This window comes from Astyanax mexicanus, chromosome 24, assembly GCF_023375975.1.
Source record: "Astyanax mexicanus isolate ESR-SI-001 chromosome 24, AstMex3_surface, whole genome shotgun sequence".
Taxonomy (NCBI): domain Eukaryota; kingdom Metazoa; phylum Chordata; class Actinopteri; order Characiformes; family Acestrorhamphidae; genus Astyanax; species Astyanax mexicanus.
The window spans coordinates 28,432,972-28,451,307 of record NC_064431.1 but is presented as its reverse complement, the minus strand read 5'-3'; the positions used below and the strand labels follow the sequence as shown (position 1 = coordinate 28,451,307).

At 36.9% G+C, this 18,336-nt stretch overlaps 1 protein-coding gene across 4 annotated transcripts; it reads right to left on the bottom strand.

The window, feature by feature from the left end:
* Nucleotides 1-353: 353 nt before the first annotated feature.
* usp48 (ubiquitin specific peptidase 48) lies at nucleotides 354-17,702 on the bottom strand. Of its 4 annotated transcripts, XM_007254538.4 has the most exons (28): nucleotides 17,503-17,623; nucleotides 16,075-16,209; nucleotides 15,461-15,581; nucleotides 14,527-14,668; nucleotides 13,416-13,543; nucleotides 13,018-13,142; nucleotides 12,403-12,511; nucleotides 11,373-11,506; nucleotides 10,937-11,019; nucleotides 10,259-10,438; nucleotides 9,867-10,001; nucleotides 8,845-8,994; nucleotides 8,330-8,530; nucleotides 8,106-8,220; nucleotides 7,450-7,592; nucleotides 7,274-7,345; nucleotides 7,050-7,174; nucleotides 6,683-6,805; nucleotides 6,491-6,552; nucleotides 5,924-6,034; nucleotides 4,843-4,973; nucleotides 4,595-4,701; nucleotides 3,959-4,063; nucleotides 3,446-3,652; nucleotides 2,526-2,651; nucleotides 1,682-1,730; nucleotides 1,560-1,586; nucleotides 354-1,102 (listed from the first exon to the last, which is right to left on the bottom strand). In XM_007254538.4, the coding sequence occupies exons 2-28, from the start codon at nucleotides 16,206-16,208 to the stop codon at nucleotides 1,080-1,082; spliced, it is 3,168 nt and encodes a 1,055-aa protein (XP_007254600.3). In that variant the 5' UTR covers nucleotide 16,209; nucleotides 17,503-17,623; the 3' UTR covers nucleotides 354-1,079. The 4 variants fall into 4 exon arrangements, with proteins under 4 accessions (XP_007254600.3, XP_049327693.1, XP_049327694.1 ...); XM_049471736.1 differs by lacking the exons at nucleotides 354-1,102; nucleotides 1,560-1,586; nucleotides 1,682-1,730; ... (8 more) ...; nucleotides 7,050-7,174; nucleotides 17,503-17,623 and adding an exon at nucleotides 17,632-17,702 and having other exon boundaries at nucleotides 7,277-7,592; XM_049471737.1 differs by lacking the exons at nucleotides 354-1,102; nucleotides 1,560-1,586; nucleotides 1,682-1,730; ... (8 more) ...; nucleotides 7,050-7,174; nucleotides 17,503-17,623 and adding an exon at nucleotides 17,252-17,357 and having other exon boundaries at nucleotides 7,277-7,592.
* Nucleotides 17,703-18,336: the final 634 nt, after the last annotated feature.

The window sequence follows — 18,336 nt, the reverse complement described above, 5'->3', positions numbered from 1 at the left end:
TCTGGACTGCAGGCAGGCCAGTCCAGTACCCGTACCCTCTTCTTCCACAGCCATGAATTATGTGTGCAGCAGCATGTGGGAGACTGGGGTTCAATTCCTGGTGTGGGTGACTATGCTGCACTACACCAATCATACATAGTCCTTGGGCAAGACTCCTAACACTACATTGGCCCAACTCTGGAAAAAAGGAAAATAATAATTGTAAGAGCGTCAACTAAATGCTGTAAATGCTGAATTGAACTGAATTGAAATTGTGCAGATCAAGGTGCCTTCAGGCCACAAACAACTGCACAACTGTCCTCACGACAAAACACTCCACACACATTCACACAGCAGGATATCTACTGTAAGCATGTGGAAAAAGTAACTTTATTGCCCATATGAAAGATTACAGAAAGAAGAACAGTTCACACAGATGCCCGCATAACATTTCAAGTACTAGCAGAACAGATCTAAACTATCTGCAGGTTTTATGGATTATGTTGTTTGTATATGTTATTTTCCTGTTTTGAAATGTATCATAATATTCAGCCTTATTGTCTCCTTTCATCGCTTTCACGTCAGTTAAATATTATTTTTGGTAAATGTTTTATTACAGCTCAGCATAGGCTTACAGTTTAATATTGAAGTTGCTCATGCATTCTTATTATATGTATATCTGATCGTGAGTGCAGTGTGTAACCATGTGACTCTGTTAAAATGAAACTTTTACAGAAATGCTTTTTTGTCCAGCAAATGAAACATGATGGGCACCTAAACACCAAGCCGTCGTCTCGGGAACAGGACATTGCCACCGAAAGAAGGACTTAAAAGACGCAAAAGATCAGTTCAAGTCTCGACCCGTATCTGTTCACAGTCATGGTATATGCACTTACAGAATGCATCAACATCTCGGAATATTAAAAACCATCAAACACATTTTATTTCAAATGCAAAGACAGACACTCTTTAAAGGAGCTGCAACATTAAGTTACGAGGCAAAAAATAACAATAAAGAGAGACAAAAACTAAATAAAACAAAACAAATCTAAACCTAAATGAAATTTTCTTCACACAGATGTTGTCATTGTTGACCCCCATCAGTGCCCTAGTAGCCCGGTACCTGCAGATATAAAATAAATAAATAAATAAATAATATAAATGACAAAATATTTATTACTTTACAGAAGCAGTCCCTACGTTTTTTCTTTTTTTGAAAGTAGAAGTATTCCTGAGTTAGGAGTGTACAATATATGTATATATATATATATATATATATATATATATATATATATATATATATATATATATATATATATATATATATATATATATATATATTCTATTCACAACAGTCCATGCAGATCTAAAACAGTCCTTCAAATGTGGTCTGGTAGGTTTGTACAATGTACTCAAAATGCAAAATTTAACAAAGCAATTCAATTTACATTAAAAGTACTCTTTTTAATCTTTGTGCAGTTACAAAATCTCACCAGAGAGGTCTTCAAATCCCCAAAATGTAAGAACTGCTGCTTTAAAAAACGATTCCCAACTAAATATAAGACCAAAGTGTTTCTTACCTTTAAATCCTTCTTCAGGCAAACAAACTGTGGAAAAAGAGCATATCCGTGATTACGTAAACTACTTGTAAACCTCTGATATACAGTCAGGTCTGTTCAGGTTTGACAAAAAAAAATTGTACCTTGATATGCATCATCCATCGCTGCGTAATCTGCTATAGGTTCATCAGCCTACAGCACACACACAGTAAGTATGTAGTGAGTGAACAAACACACAGCCTGATCAATGACAATTTACTTCATATTTACAATAAGCATCACCAGCTCAATAGGTTAAATTTAAGACAAAAAAAAAACTAAAACTCAGAAATTCTCAAAACATTAAATTAATAAAATATTAAAACAACCCAACTAACCCAATTAACCTTACCAACAAAACACAAGTATACAGCTCTGGAAACAAATAAGAGATCACTTAAAAATAATAGGTTTCTTTGATTTTACCCAATTGAAGACCTCTGGAATATAATCAAGAGAAAGCTGGATGATCACAAGTCATCAACCCAAGCTGAACTGCTTGAATTTCTGCACCAGTGGAATAAAGCTATCCAAAAGCAGTGTGTAAGACTGGTGGAGGAGATGCCAAGATGCATGAAAACCATGGTTTTGAACTCTTAAAGACTCTTAAACTTTTAATGAATATGAACTTGTTTTCTTTGCATTATTTGAGGTCTGAAAGCTCTGCATCTTTTTTGTTATTTTAGCCATTTCTCATTTTTTGCAAATAAATGCTCTAAATGACCATATTTTATTTGGAATTTGGGAGAAATGTTGTCCGTAGTTTCTAGAATAAAACAACAATTTTCATTTTACTCAAACATATACCTATAAATAGCTAAATCAGAGAAACTGATTCAATTTAAACCTTAAATTTAAGGTTTAGAATATAAATGAAAATGAACTGAACTAAAGAAAAACACATCCCTTTTATGTACAGAATTAATTTACTGTAAACTTATTGAATACCTTTAGACATATGATGCTTTCTGGAAACACCCCTAAGCTTCCTAGTGTGGCGGAGTCATCAGTTAAACACCGCCCATCTATAGACAGGTTTTGGTCAAACGGCGCCACAGAGAAGGCATGCATGATCTGTGGAAAGAAACTATTAATGTTTACAGAACTCACAGAAAAATACAGCTGGTACAGTTTAATACTTAACTACTAAACCACGTTTTTTTTAATATAAGGCATGGCTAAAAGGTTACAAAGTGGTTGCTGCTATGTTGTTCCTAATGTAATTGTCTAGAGGAATGCTAGGTGGTCCCTATGGTGTTGCTAAGCAGTTTTTAAGTATCTGCTGTTGTTTTTTCAGGTGATTGCTATGGTGTTGTTTTGGTATCCCATATGGATGCCTAGATGGTAGCATGCTAGGTATCCAAGTTGGTTGCTGTGGTGTTTCTAGGTGGTTGCTAGGTTTTATATAGTATTTATACTTTATATTATATTATATTTATATTTATTATACTATTTAGGAACCTGCACTTCTCTTGAAATCAAAAGAAATAGTTAAAATATTTACATATTTATATTTATTATAATTATTATAATACTGCAAGCAGTGAACATTTTTTATTTGCAGTATATTATCTGTCAAATATATATGATTAAACTGCGCCTTTTCAGCAGTTTAGCTCAATTAAAAACAAGTATATTTGATAGCTGCGTTGGATCGAAACTAGATCGAAACATGTAAAAAAAAAATCTGCGCATTGGCATAATTTGGTGGCATCATTAATTGCACTATAAAATGAATAACATGTTACTGATTCCAAATTCATCGCGTGAATAATCGCTTTAACATTGACAGCCTTAACTTTAATATAAAAACGATAATATTGTTATTTACCAATAGTTAATTCCAAAGTTTTGAAAAGAAAGCGTACTTGGATTTTGAGTTCCTTCAGAGTCTGGTTGGCAGAAACGATCAGCGCTTTTTCTCCACGCAGCTTCCTGTGGCGCATGCTCCTGCGGATGCTCGATTTTGCCATAGAAACAGTAGCAGTAGCAGTAGCAGTAGGGGGAGGACCAGAGGGAAGCGCCACAGCAGAACATCCCTCACTCAGCTTCTGCCTCTTTGCCCCATCCTGAGACTGCAGTACAGGTAAGGACAGGAAGGACAATACACAAAACACACATATACTCTGTTATAGGTAAACACTCTTATAAGGTATAGTCAGATATAGCCAGTTTTTGATTAAATCAGGAGGTCCCAGGGGGTCGGTAACAGCGATACTAAATAAGAGCATACAACAATTGCAATATTTCTTGTTATAAATAATGCTGGTATGGGTTAGTTCATCTTTTTATATAAAAAAAAACAACCAATTGCTTGCTTTTTTCCAGCACCCACAATGTTATCCTTTCTGGTAGGGTGTAATATGCGTTCATCAAGCTACCTGGTTAAAGTCTGGATCCTTCTCTCCTTCCACTTTTGGCTCTTCTTTCTCATCCTCGGCCTCAGATCCGCTCATACTGAACTCAGGGGGAGCCTCTTTAATCATCTATTCAGAAAAATAGAGGCAGAAGAAGGAAAACAAGATAAACAGAGAAAGTTAACATTATTTAATTGTATATGTGAATTTGTTCATTAAAGGGGCACCCGCAGTTTAAATTTGCATATTGAATCAACCACGCCTATAGCACAGTTAAACCTGAAAGGGGCACTGCAGAGGTGAAATTACCACAATAAAAGCCCTTTTGAAGATTAGGGAAAAAATTTAAGCAGGACTGATATGTTTTATTACTTTAAAGGAACACATTTCAGCTATTCATGGAAAAAAACATAGTTTAGGGTTTTAGTGGCTCTTTAAAATAAAGAATAGGAGAAAAAAAAGTGTCAATATTTGTATGTGAATATATTCATTTTTGACTCATTCTTCAATCTCAGTCCTTTGCTCTCTCTCCACAGCACTTTACTGTAGATTTTCCAGAATGATCTATGGTTTTTACACTAATCCCAATAAAAGGCCATTTTTTTCTGCTCTCAAACCAGGAGAGAAAACAACTTAGTTGGAGAGAAATTCAAGTCATACCCTCTTGTTGTCGATGACTTTACGCACATACACAGTGGCCTGTGCGTACTCCCGCAAATCCCTCTGTTGCTGGAATATGAAGCCCTCGCGACATTCTCGACACAGCTCTAACCAAACACAAAAACACAGTCTGAAGAATCTGAAGAACTTTTTAATTATTTAAGAACCATTCCATTTCCAACTTTTTTACTTTTATATACTCTGTTCTATACACGTACTTCTTTACGGACAAGGGAAAATGTGTTTACCAGGTTGGGTGTGGTACTGTACGTTCCCATTGTCCTGCGTCGGGTCACGAATCCTGCATATGGAGATAGTCTGATCCACCAGGAACAGCCTGCAGACCACCTCCCACTCGGCAGGCCAGAGGAGAGCTATACTGTGCAATGATAAACGCACACATACACACACATACACAGACACACATGCACACATACACACATAATGTGCAAAGGAAAGGCAGAGAAGCTTTATACTATACAGTGAAGTCATTAACCTATTCCTGCTGCTGTAGCTAGGAATTGCTCACGCTCGATTTTAGTGCGCTCCAATTAAACATTTTAATAATTTTACACTATTTCAAAACATTGGTGTTTAACACTCCAAGCAACAGGTTTGACAATGCTTTACTGGTGCCCAGCTAATATATTTCCCCTTTCATGCAGTATCCTTCAGATAACTCAGTAAGTACGTTACTGAAGGAAAAGCAGGATGGGTGCGCAGCTAAAATTTATCCCACCATTCGCTATGGTGGTTTCTTATGGTGATGCTAAGGTGTTGCTATGGTATCCATGGTTGTTGCTATGATGTTGCTATGGTTTCTGTGGTGGTTGCTATGGTGTTGCTATGGTGGTTTGCTATTTTTGTCTGTAAAGCTGCTTTGTGACAACTTTTGTTGTAAAAGCGCTATATAAATAAAATTGTTGCTAAGTGGCTGCTAGGTGTTTGCTAAAGGTGTTGCTATGGTGTCTGTGGTGGTTGCTATGATGTTGCTATGATGTTGCTACAGTGTTGTTAGGTGGTTGCTAGGTAATGTATTTGCATAAATTGGGTTGCTGCGCAAGGTGCAAACACATGGCATGGCTATGTAGACTTGGTTGCTCTGGACGTGCAGGGTGTCCAGTATTGGATACAAACACCATAAAAACATGCAGACACACAGAAGCTGAACAGGACTGTGTATATGACTGATTTAATAACAGGCTCTCCAACTTGTGGGGATGCTCCAGATAAAATTTCTACATCCAAGTTTAAATAGAATGCAGCATAATACCTACTACCAGACTAGAAGACTAGGCTCTGGTTGAGGTTTGGGGAAAGGCTACTCACTGCTGGGCGTCTCCCTGAAGCATGGAGTCATAGGTGAACATGAAGCCTCCATGAGGACACAGCAGGATGCTGTTCCCCACACTGGACACTGGATTGGACTTTGCCGGCCTCCTGCAGTGGAATATTGTATTGAAAGTATTGGGAAATGCATGATTCAAAAACACAGAAACCAAAGAACTGTTATATTATTATGATGAAATTATTATTATTTACAATTAACCAATAAGGAGTATTTCAGCTCTTTTTGAATGAGTCCCAATACAGGGCAGCCATTAAAACAACAACAATAAAAACTCAGTCACACTTTATTTTGTTGGTCCCAGTTTAGGTATAGGCTTCAGGGTGACAGAGGCTTCAGGGTGTGATTGGTTGGTTTGTCTGCAGAAATGTTAAAAATGTTTTTGGTGTTTGGACAAATGTTTAATTTAGCTTGGTGCATTTAGTCCATCCCCAATTACAACTTTGTAAACACTATTAACATTACAAATTTAATTCTATAAACAAAATACCAAATAAATATAGTATGGACCCTCAGGAAAACTCAACAATAAAAAACAAAAGAAGTACCTGATAAATTTCCTCCACTCATCAACAAAGAAGAGAGGAACGATGTACAGAATATCTGTATCCTAAAATAATAATAATAAATAATAATAAAGATGCAGGAATACATTTTAATGTATAAACATTATTGACTATTTCAAGCACCTATAATGAAGAATTAATATTAAACTACTACATAAGAAGGTGAGGCTGAACCTGTGGCCATTTTTGCAGCGTGGGGCGATTTTTCTCCTGGAAGAGGTTGAGCAGAGAGCTTTTCTGTTCACTGGCCATCATTCGGTTCAGAGCCTCATTCTCCTTACCTTCTCGCTCCAGTCTCTAAAAAACAGGAACCAGAACATATTTTTGTTTAATATATGTTGTATCTCACTCAACAGCCTGAGAAGGAAGTTTTAAAACGCTGTAATGTAGGTTGCTGATACGACTAAATAAAATTAACACATTTTTCTCCCATTTTACTACTATTTGTTTAGACACATGTTCACTGGATGCATTATAAACATCTAGAGTCATTTGCAAACATGCAAACCCCTTTGTAGCTCTTTAAAGAGAGTGTGATTACCATGCACTGCTGGCAGGAGTCCTGTTGTTGTGTGAATTCTGGTGCTTTGGGGAAATAAACCTTTAGTTTGCTCCACACCTCGGCCGAGACCAGCCGTCTCTCGGTCTCCTGAATACTCAGACCACCTGAAGAGAGTGTAAGTTTTCATAAAAAGCTCTGCTGGGGTGTTACCAAAATGCAGATACAACATATCTAATGATACTAAGATTATCAGATTCACTCACCATGACAGCAAAGAATGTCTTCATTAAAACTCTTCATTTCATCAGTGTGTCCATCATTCTCTTTTACACTATCTGTTATCAGAAGAAGCAGATAAACGAATAAACTAAACTAATGTCGAGCCAGACCTCGGATGGACACACCATTACCAGAACAGTGACATCAATCTCTTCAGTACCTTTCGAACTGCTTGATGTTTTTTCTCCATTGGTTTTGCAGTTGGTGTGTTTGGTCTCCTCTTCTTCTTCCTCCAGCTGTTCCAGTGCAAGCTGCCTCCACTGCCTCAGAGATGCCTTCCCTACCCAAAATCCTGGATCACCACTAAACACATAATATCACCAGTAATTATATACCACTTTCTAAAAGCCCGAAAGGAACTGGTTTAAGAACCAGACTTCTTTTGGTGGAAAGGCTGCCACAGTGTCGCTAATGTAAAGCATGGAAAGTTATTTAAGTACTACCATAATTTTCGGACCATAAAGCGCACCTAAAATCATTACATTTTTCCAAAAATAGTCAGTGCACCTTATAATCCAGTGCGGATTTAGGCGCTTCCTCAGCTTCCTCATTAGAAGGGAAACATGGCGTTACCCTTGCTCTTTTCGATCTAGGCATCCTAACTAGTGTCACAATTAATGCACCTTATAATCCGGTGCACCTTATGTATAAAAAATAGACCAGAAAATAGACGTTTACTGATAGTGTGCTTTATAATCCGGTGCGCCTTATTGTCTGAAAAATGCGGTAATTGCACCCCCTTGTGGAGAATCTTCAGCTTGCTAAATGCTAAATCTTCGATATATAAATTAAGTAACATTTGGAAACTGGCCACACCTTTTCAGCTGTGCTTTGGCGAGGTTGGTCACTTCTCTGTAGTCCTCATTAAGCTGATTTTTAAGTCGGAGTACATGACATCGTTGAGTGACACAGTCTCCACACAGAAAGGATCCTACAGTTTAACACACCAGTGACAACACAGGTAATTTTTTTTTCTTTTATCAAAATTACTCTCAACAGGTCTGGAATAAAATGACAGTTCAAATTCTAATAAGACTTACGGTCTATTCTGGGTCCTCCACCGTAGCGACCGTAAAGGATCTCTGCAGCTGTGTGAGATATGCGCTTGGCATCGCCAACACGATCCGGGTGCAGTTTGCCGTGCGAGCACAGAAAGCTGCTGTTGTCGATCGCCTTGATGGCCGTCGAGTCGTCCAGCCATTCCTTTAGCCACTCCACAGGCACAAACTCATAAGGCTCACCTGCAAGATACACAGATAGACAGAAATGTACTGCCTGATCAACACAGTGCCATTCAGCACTTTGTTATTTAGTGTGAGTGGTCCCTTTTGCCAAAATATGGATCAAATTCTATGATCTCAGGATTGGCTAAAATTTGGCCAAACAAAAAAACGATTAATCCTTCCATCTCCAGTCCAAATATTGTGTGTTTTTGATCCAGGAAAGTCACAGATTATTTTACAAATTAAAACAAAGACAAAAAAATTAAGAGCTGAGTGATGATGAAAGAATATTATATAACATAATGAAACAATATTAATTTTCTTTTCTGTACCGTCTTGTGCAGGCAGCAGCTCATAAAGCTCCTTGACCTCCACATGTTTGGCTTTTCCCTTGTCCACACTCTGCTTCCTCATGTCGGCCATCTCGCTGCACCACTCTTCAAACTTCTTATTGTCCTGGTCCACCAGCCGTTGCAGGAAAGCTTTAGAAACAACACAAGAAGATTAACGATTTTTAAATATTATTTTCATTTGATTTAATACTGCTTTAATACAGCAATAAAAGAGAATTTGCCGGTTAATATTAGACCTGCCAGGAATACAGTTATATTGTTTACAGGAAAGCAATGGGCTTACATGTTTAATTTTCCTAGTGAAAATGAGTCTACGCAATCAACACAGTGATTGAGAGTAGTAACCTGGTCTGTCTGAACCTCGACATCTTAATTTTACATGTAATCGGCTCAATGGGTGATTGGGAAAAGGCTTTTTTTGGCTTGTTATGACTACTGCGCCTTCGCACATTTCCACAGAAAGGAAGGGCTTCTCCATTAGCATGCTGACCCCCTCTGCTCTTGGAACAAGCAGCAACAAACATATCGACTTTTTTGATAAGGGCGGGACTTTATGCATAAACAGGCTTCATGATCCGCATTGCCAGAAATCCCATACATATATTATATATAAGGTCTTTGACTTTATTAATAAGCTTTCTTGACTGAAACTAAAGGAATCAAGTGTACCAAAATGCACAAATGTTGGCAGATCTGTAATATATCTATTTATTTTTTATTATGCTCTAGATAAGGGTGAACACTGTCTTTAAACTGAAATATACTTACAACAAATTATTTTTCTTTTTTTTAAACAAAGACGAGAGATGATCTGTTTAATTTGACCATATTTTTGGCACTGACTATTTTATGTGCTGATTCTAGTGATTCTAGTGTTTTCAGTGTGTGTTTAAGGCACAATTTAAAGCACTATTAAAACTACTATTAGTGTGACATTTTTTTAAAACAGGTCACAGGTCATCTTCCCAGGTAAATTTACAAATATAAGACCCTGGTCATACCTGGCACCTCCACGTTGATCTGAGTTTGGTCTGCCTCCTCCATCTGAAGTTTATACACCAACATGTAAGCATTTCTGGAGCAGTGATAGCCTTTGCTAGATTTGGGTTTTCTGGTCTGAGATTTGACAGTTTCAGCTACAAGACAAAAAGAAAAAATTAACATTAATCACAGTAAGGAAAATGAATTCATACATTAAAATTCTTGAAAGCACTGTATGTGTTTTATGACCCAGGCTCTACAACACCTGTACTGCCCTGTGGTGGTTTACTGAGGGTGGCTGAGGAGGTATAGGGATTTTCTGGGCCCAACCAACCTGCACTTAAATGACATGGGTGTGGTGTGAAATTCCCCTAATGCTGATGCAGGCAGTGAAATGAAAGGGTGAGTTCACCTAAATCCTCCTCTGTTCCCAGCTGCAGCTTTTTGCCCTCCATCTTCTCAATCTCTTCATCGTTGAACTTGTACCAGTCGTTGGTGCGGGCGTCTCGTACGTGAGCGATGTAGTGTCCGGAGTAGGCGCTCACACCGCGATGGATCAGCACAGCGCTCAGCTCATATGTGCACTTCTCATCTAAAAAAAAAAAGAAGATACATACACTGTAAAGAGACTGTTTATTTATTTTACTGCTTGCCACTGTGTACCCAACAACACCATCATACATTAACTGAATTTTTTTATGGTTAGTTATTGCACAAGTGTAAATAGGGATTTTTATTCTATTCTCTTGTTTGTTTATTGTTCTACTATCATCTTATTTCATAACTATTATATAGGAATGTTTATTTTCTTTACTTGTGTTATCATAAACTTGTCTTTAGATGTTGTTGTGAATTTGAGTTTGAGCCCTTCAGTTTCTCCAGTTTCCACTTTTGATGGTTTAGGATGATTTACTGTACTCGCCACACTCTGATCTGTAACTTCACTTAATAAACTAGAGCAATAACACTTTATCTGTGTTTATTTGCTAAAAAAAATACTTTTTAGACATTCAGAACATGCAGTGGTATATAGAAACTATATAAAAACTCACAAATCAATTCAACTGTGCAAAGCTCAGCAGCAAAATACCTTTCGCTTCCAAAAACGGAGACATGTCGAGGACTTCTGGAAAACTGATGAAGGTGTTGAGTTTCTTCTTGTGACCAGACTGTCTGCAAGAAACATAAACAACAATGAACACACAGCATCATCATGTATTTTAAAGTTTTAAAAAAAATTCTGTAATGCTGATAATCCACCTTATTCTGCCACACCAGTTTGTTTCTTCTACATTTGTGTTAAAATATCTGTATATCTGTTTATACTAAATTGTTTTTGGTCATATTGTATTTAGAGTAAATGCAGTCTGAAATAGATACTGCTGTGGACACTAATCATAAAGTAGTAGCTAGGCTAACCCAGAATTCCAACAGCTTATTTACTGTAGTTCACAGCTTATTTATATAAAAATGAAGCATTAACATGAATGTAATTAAGCCTTAAAAGAAAAGAACATCATACGTACCTATCGAACACAAAGCGCATTAGCTGAAGGTTGAGCGTGGGTGGAAGGCTGTGGAGCTTGATTCGTCGTGTGGCACTTTGTTTACTCTGACAGCTCTCGCAGTAGTAGCGATTGTCCCCGTCTAACTTTTCCTCCTAAACGACAGCAACCGCAAAAACACACTATTTAGCACAGATTTATTTTAATTAACATAATGTAGTCCAAATTCCAAAAATTCATATCACTTTGCAATTTGCAATTACTTTTAAGCACAATCACTCACAAGATAGCACCTCACAACTCATACAGGTGTGAGGGACAATTTAAATATTGCTATTCCATGACTTTTGGCATGGCCAGTCTATTCATTTAATGTCAGTACAAGTTACAAGTTTCTGCTTCAAAGGATACCAAATTTCGGTATTTTGTATTATTAGCAATTTAGGTGTTTAGGGTTTATGTTGGGTCTTTTTTAATTGACTAATTTCCAATTCAGCCCTCTTACAATGTAATTACCCTCATTAATGCCCATTTTGCACTATCACACATATACATAGTCACATAAAAATCTACCGGTAAGCAATACAATATTTTACAATTAGTGCTGTCAGCATTAGCAAGCATGTGATTAATTGATGCAAAAATCACATTATCAAGTTTGGCCCCCGTCTCCCACCCACAAATATTCTATGCTAAAATATTCACATTTATTCAAATATACCCTGAGATATTATTATAATAATGTAAGAAGAGGCTCTTATCTGCCAGGCTCACCACTCTATACAATCAATTTGTTTTGCTTCCAAAACACTGGGAAGTATTCTAAAGGCATTGACAGCACTAATATAAACACAATTCTATTTTATCAAGCTTACTTTCTTTTTTTTTTTTTTTACATTTAAATATTTACTATAAAACGCTTAGCATTAAGAAGAAAAGTTAATTAATCAAATTGTAATCAACTGACACCAATAAATCCAATATAAATTATATAAATTAACAATATTAAGTTACTATCTGATTAAAGTATTGAAAATGAAAAACGGTTCACCTTGAGGAACTCAGTGATGCACTCAGTCAGGTTTTTGTGCCCTTGGATGTTGAGTTCCAGCTCGTAGAACCGAGATGGAAGAGCAGACGAGCGGCTACACTGGTTACATCTGTATTTGTTGATCACAGTACATTAATAACATAATTACAAGTGATAACAACAGAGTAGTAACACAAATTAAACAACATACTAATTTATAAATGTATATCTATTAAATTAATTAAATTAAATTACAGATTTCACTGAGCACAGAAATCTGCTTAGCATATAGCAACAGACATACAGGGCACAGTAAGAATAAAAACAGCCTCTATAAAAGTTTAATCAGTCTGGATCCTGGCAGGCGACCAGTCTAATATTAAAGCAGAAAAATGCAGACATCTGACTTTATAAAACCCAGCCATAAAGAAGAGACAAAACACACCACCCTGGGAACTGCCGTGAGAATGTTTTTTTTTTTTTTTCAAGTTCTCTGCAGGTGTTTTTTTAATGTATTTAAACAGCCATCCTATACTGCTTGACAGATTTACTTGCTAATTCTTCTATAATGCATCAGAAAAGTGCTTCGCAAGGACAATTCTGATGATTAACTTGGCCCAACCAGTAGTTACTTACACTGTAACATAAGAAAACTGCCCACAGAACTGCTGCTGAATAACGTTTTGGAGGCTTGGGTCCTTCTGCTTGGATAAAGTGTCTTCGAGAAGGGAAAGGAAGAGCTTGGAAAACTCTTGTGCATCCTAAAACACAGACAAATAGAAATTAGAAGAGAATGAGCGTAAAAAGCAGAAATAAATACACTAAAAGTGATTAACTGCTGGGTAATCTAGCATGTTACAACTGCAGAAATGTCAAATATCTATATATGTATTATATTTCAATATTTACACAAATCTTATTTGCTTTCCAAATGCTTTCCAAATACTTTTTGACCACATTTTCACATTAACCACCTTACAGAACAACCCTTTTAAATATCTTTTAAAAACCTTATATCTAACTATAAGGTTTACCTGCTGCTGCCCCGTATCAAGCCCCAGTGCTTTCACCAGACCCGAGGGATCGATGTATCGTCTGTTGCTGTTCTGCAGCAGTGCAAACAGGTACTGTAGGTGCTCACATATCGTCCTTGGTTCATAATCTGTAGAGGTTAGACAAAAGCAGACACAAATAAAGACAGTCTTTATATATGTCATTTTTATCAATACATCTTAACAAACTGTAGAAAATTCACTTTTAAACAAACTAGTTGCATATTTAATTAGTCAACATAGTGTAGCTAGGGAACTATTATGAAATACTGAAATACTGTAGGAATATTACAATAGCACGCTCAACATTAACTGTTATTGGGTTGTGATCTGGGAGCAGGCCTGTCGCGATTACTGCATTTGTTTGGACGATATTCTGTCCCAAATATAATTTTGATAAAGTATTGTTTAAAGTAATTAATGTAATTTTACGACAGTGATATAATGCAGACATGCATTTGTATTATAAATTAGAACTTTAATAGAAACACACCCTTTAAACTGTAAATTATTTTTAAACATTAAACTTTGTCGCTCAAAGGTGGCTTTCCCCACATAATCTTAGTATTGTCCACAGCTCGAATCCATAAAGCCAAATCATCTACTCTTGAGACATGGAAGCAAATCTGTTAGAATGTAAGTGAGAGATTGGAAATCATGTGAGGCATATTACATTATATACTTCTTTTTATAATGTAATATGCCTCACATGATTTCCAATCTCTCACTTACATTTTTAAAGTATGTACATGACTTTGTAGGACATGTAAGTGTATATGTAGATGTATATGCAAGTCTGGATTGTATGTGCAAGAAAGGGGGAGAGTGGACAAGTGGGATTGGGAGGAAAGGAAGTAGAGAGTTTTCTTATTTTGTGTGTTCTTCCTGAATTATATTTGTTTTGTAGTATTATATTTTGGTAAATGTTGATTGGTACATTTTGACTTGAAAATTTTTCAATACTACTTTAATATTATATTAACTCCTTGCTTGAGGTCAGAAAATTGTATTGAGATCATGTACAATTACTGCATAATAAGTTGATATTGCAATTACCGTGACAGAAACTGTAGCTAAAATACTAGCACAGTACCTGACTCTATGTTGTGCCCTTCAGCCCTGGAATTCTGACACATGTAGAGCATCCTGCGCAGCTCCAGGTTGTGGAACCACACCTGGAGGAAGGTGTTTACATAACACGTGGCACCAAGATTTGTCAGGCCCACAAAAGTGTTCTAAATGCAGAGCAAAAAAAATATATAATTAATGCTGTATCGTCTAAAACATATAAAGATGGGCACAGTACAATGAGACATGAGATACATGTTAATGTAAGGTGTAAAAAAGCTCTAAGCTGCCATGACACACCGCCTATTAATTTTCCCCAAGCAGAGTTCCAGTAAAGCACTGCTGAACCAGTGACGTTCACAAAGACACACAAAGAGTTTAAGCACAAAAGCTGAGGCACGACACCCATTCAATTCCACCCCCTTCTGTAAATGTGACTAACCGGAATCCCCCTTAACTCCTTACAAAACTTCCAGACTGTGTTTATAAAGACATCATTAGTATTCAAGGCCACTAAAAGACTTTTAGGGTCAATCAAGAGCAGGATTTTTTTTTAAAGACTAAACCAAAACACTAGCAAATGTGCATTCTATAATATATCAATGTACAGTATACACTTTGACATACAGTTTGTATAGGATATCTTTTCTGTATTAATTTTATTCCATTTTCAACGCATATTTTTGGTCAAAAATGGAACAGATTAAAATGAAACACTTTTGCAAGGTTTTGCATTCAGTTTGCCACTTTTCTCAATCTTTCTTAACCTTAAAAAAAGGGTCAATACTGCCGACATGTTTGCTGCATTGACAGAAAGAGAATTTTTGGCATTTTTTTTTGGCAAATAATTTTGTTTGCTAAATATTTGCTGCATACTGAAAGCCTTAAAATGATGCCCATGTTCCACACCTATAACAAGAGAAATTCCTTTATACACGTCTATATATTTGTGGTCATACCTTGTCTCTTCGCTCAGAGTTTGGGTCATCAATGTTGTGGAAGGTATTTTCATCAATTTCCCCCAACCACAAATGTTCCCCGATTCCAACTAAACAGTTGGGGTTCCCTTTGCAGTTCCTCCTGTGTGTCAGAACAGAATCAAAATTGCACTATTATAGCGCCTTCTTCTAAAAACATTAGTGAAAAAATGGGTCGCTCTCAAGAGCTCAGTGAACTTGTTGCACAGGTGCTGCATCCTATTACGGTAACAGTTCAGTCATGAAATATCCTCACGACTAAATATTTCACAGCCAATGGTCAGTGATATTATAACACAGTGGAAGAGACTGGGAACGACAGCAGAACACTTAGACTAATATAAATAATAATTTATAATTTTACATGCATTCCTTCATAGCTTTAATATGTTTAATATTAAATGAAAAATGTAGAAAATCATAAAAAGTAAGAAAACACATTGAATTAGAAGAAGGGTAGGTCTTCCGACTAGTACTTGTAGGTTACTTTTGTCAACGGGGTCTGCTGACAGCTCTCTGTGATTTTAATGAGTAAATAACCTATACCTACACCTATAACCTATACCCTGATAAGTAAAATCAGCAACTTAACCCACCGGCATGTTCCCCTTTTACATGCGGATACAGCGATCCTGTAAGCTAAGTCGATATGTTCCTGTGTGATGTCCTCTGGTCTCACTGAATCAACCCATCTCCAGGCAGCTTTTTCCAGCTGTATACGAGGAGCCATCCTACAAAGAAATAAACAAAACAAGAGGAGAGTGAGTTTTATTTACCTAAACAGAGCATGAACAGACCATTAGAGAGCTAGCAAATAATTCGCACAGAAACCATGAAAAGCAAAGAGAAACAATAAAAAAACGCAGAGAAAAATACTGAAAGAAACACAGAGAAACGCAGACAAAAACACTGAGAGAAATGCAGAGTAACACAGAAACTTAAAGAAACACAAAAAACAGAAGAGAAACAGAGAAATGCAGAGAAGCAGTAAGAAACGCAGAGAAACCGGGAGAAACAAGTGAAACACATAGAAACACAGAAAAGCAAAGAGAAGCATGGAGAAACAGAAAAATGCAGAGAAACAGAGAAAAACACTGAGAGAAATGCAGAGTAACACAGAGAAAAAGCACTAAAACAGAGAAACACAGAGAAATACATAGAAATACTGACAAGTGCAAAGAAACAGAAAAACTTTGAGAGAAACACAGAGAATAACAGAAACAGAGAAACACAGAGAATAACAGAAACAGAGAAACAAAAAACGCAGAGAAACAGTGAGGAACAGTAAAATGCAGAGAAACACAGGCGAATAGAAACACAGAAAACAGAGAGAAAAAGAAAGGCAGAAAATAAAACAGAGAAGAGAGAAACACAGAGAAACAGGGTGAAACACAGGGAAACATAAAAACACAGGGAAACAGAAAAACACAGAGAAACAGAAACACGCATAAAGAGACAGAGAAACAGAAAGAGTGAAACAGAAAGACAAAAAACGCAGAGAAACACAGAAAAACAGAGAGAAACATAGTGAACTGAACTCTGTGATGCTGATGCATTAGCCAGTTAACTACTGTAGCTGTAACTCCATTAGCTACAGCTACAGCCAGCCGGTAAACAGACCATCTACCTTATCAGATCAACTCCATTGGCTTAGTTAGCTTAGCATAGCATAGCTGCGACAGAAAGATGCTGATATTTGTTTAATAATTTATTCAGTCAAAACTTATAACTAACTAGCTAATTAACAAGCCAACCTACAACTTTATTACCTACCTAATGAAAAAACAGCAGTACTATCCCAGCTCATGTATTTATCTGTTTATTCGCCTGCTATTCTAGCGTTAGCATCAGCTAAAGCTACCCAGTCCCAGTACTGTATCGAGCTATATTGTGCTGCGCAGTAGCTTAGCTTAGCCTAGCCTAGCCTAGCTTAGCTTAGCTTAAAAAGCCAACAAAATAGCTGCTGCGCTGCTAAACTAGCTAAGCTAGCAGAGCCGCAGTAAAATAAAAAAGCGATTCCGAACCTGCGCTTGTTTTTGTGGTGAAGCCAGTGTTAGTGGAGCTGCTTTAATAACGGAACTGTTCACATTTTATTCGGGGGGTGTTTGTATTTAGCGCCCTTCGCTCTGTTTTTAAATTATATATTTTTTTACCTTCCTCACTTTCAAACTTGTTGGAGGCGTACGCGATGACGCCCGATGACGCGGGTGCGTTCCGATTCGCGTACACGTCACCTAACTAGGCAGCCTAGGTAGGGAGTCTCGTTCTGCTTTTGCTACTGAGCTCCAAACTGATTTGATATTTATGAAACAATTTTTCTAATGTTGTAATAAAAGTGCTTTTCTTGCTAAATAACCATTTTGTTTTACATTATTTCAGATATTGCAAATAATATAGTTAATAGTATTATAGTATTATTGATAGATTAATTAGATTTGATTACTAAAAAAAGTACATAGTTGCTAGTGCATCTCAAAAAAGTTAAATATCACTGAAAATTTGTTTTTCCAGCAGGACTTGACACACTGCCCACAGTGCCAAAAGTACCAATTGGTCTTATACAGAGACTGTAAAAAAAGATGGACGTCGTGTCTCCGTTCCCATTCATTCATTGAAAATGAAGCCAAAATCTTCCGCCATGTTGGCGATCCTGAAACCCGAGTCTGCGCAGTAGAGACCAGAGGAGGGAGAAAGACTGTGGAGAGACAGCCTACTCATTTAAATAACCCCGCCCCTGAGGGCTGCCTCAGGCTGCAGAGCGGAGCAGACCGGAGCTGACGGTCTGTTATTGGTCCTACCCATAACCAGCCCTTTTACAATAACCACACCTTTTTTGAATAGAGCTGAATAAAGTTTTA

Excerpts from the sequence above, each read along its gene's own strand:
- usp48 (XM_007254538.4), bottom strand. The coding sequence starts at position 16,208 with ATGGCTCCTCGTATACAGCTGGAAAAAGCTGCCTGGAGATGGGTTGAT. Across the intron at positions 7,346-7,449 it reads AACATCAAGCAGTTCGAAAG|ATAGTGTAAAAGAGAATGAT; the intron begins GTACTGAAGAGA and ends TTCTGATAACAG. Across the intron at positions 1,587-1,681 it reads GATGGATGATGCATATCAAG|TTTGTTTGCCTGAAGAAGGA; the intron begins GTACAATTTTTT and ends CTTTTTCCACAG.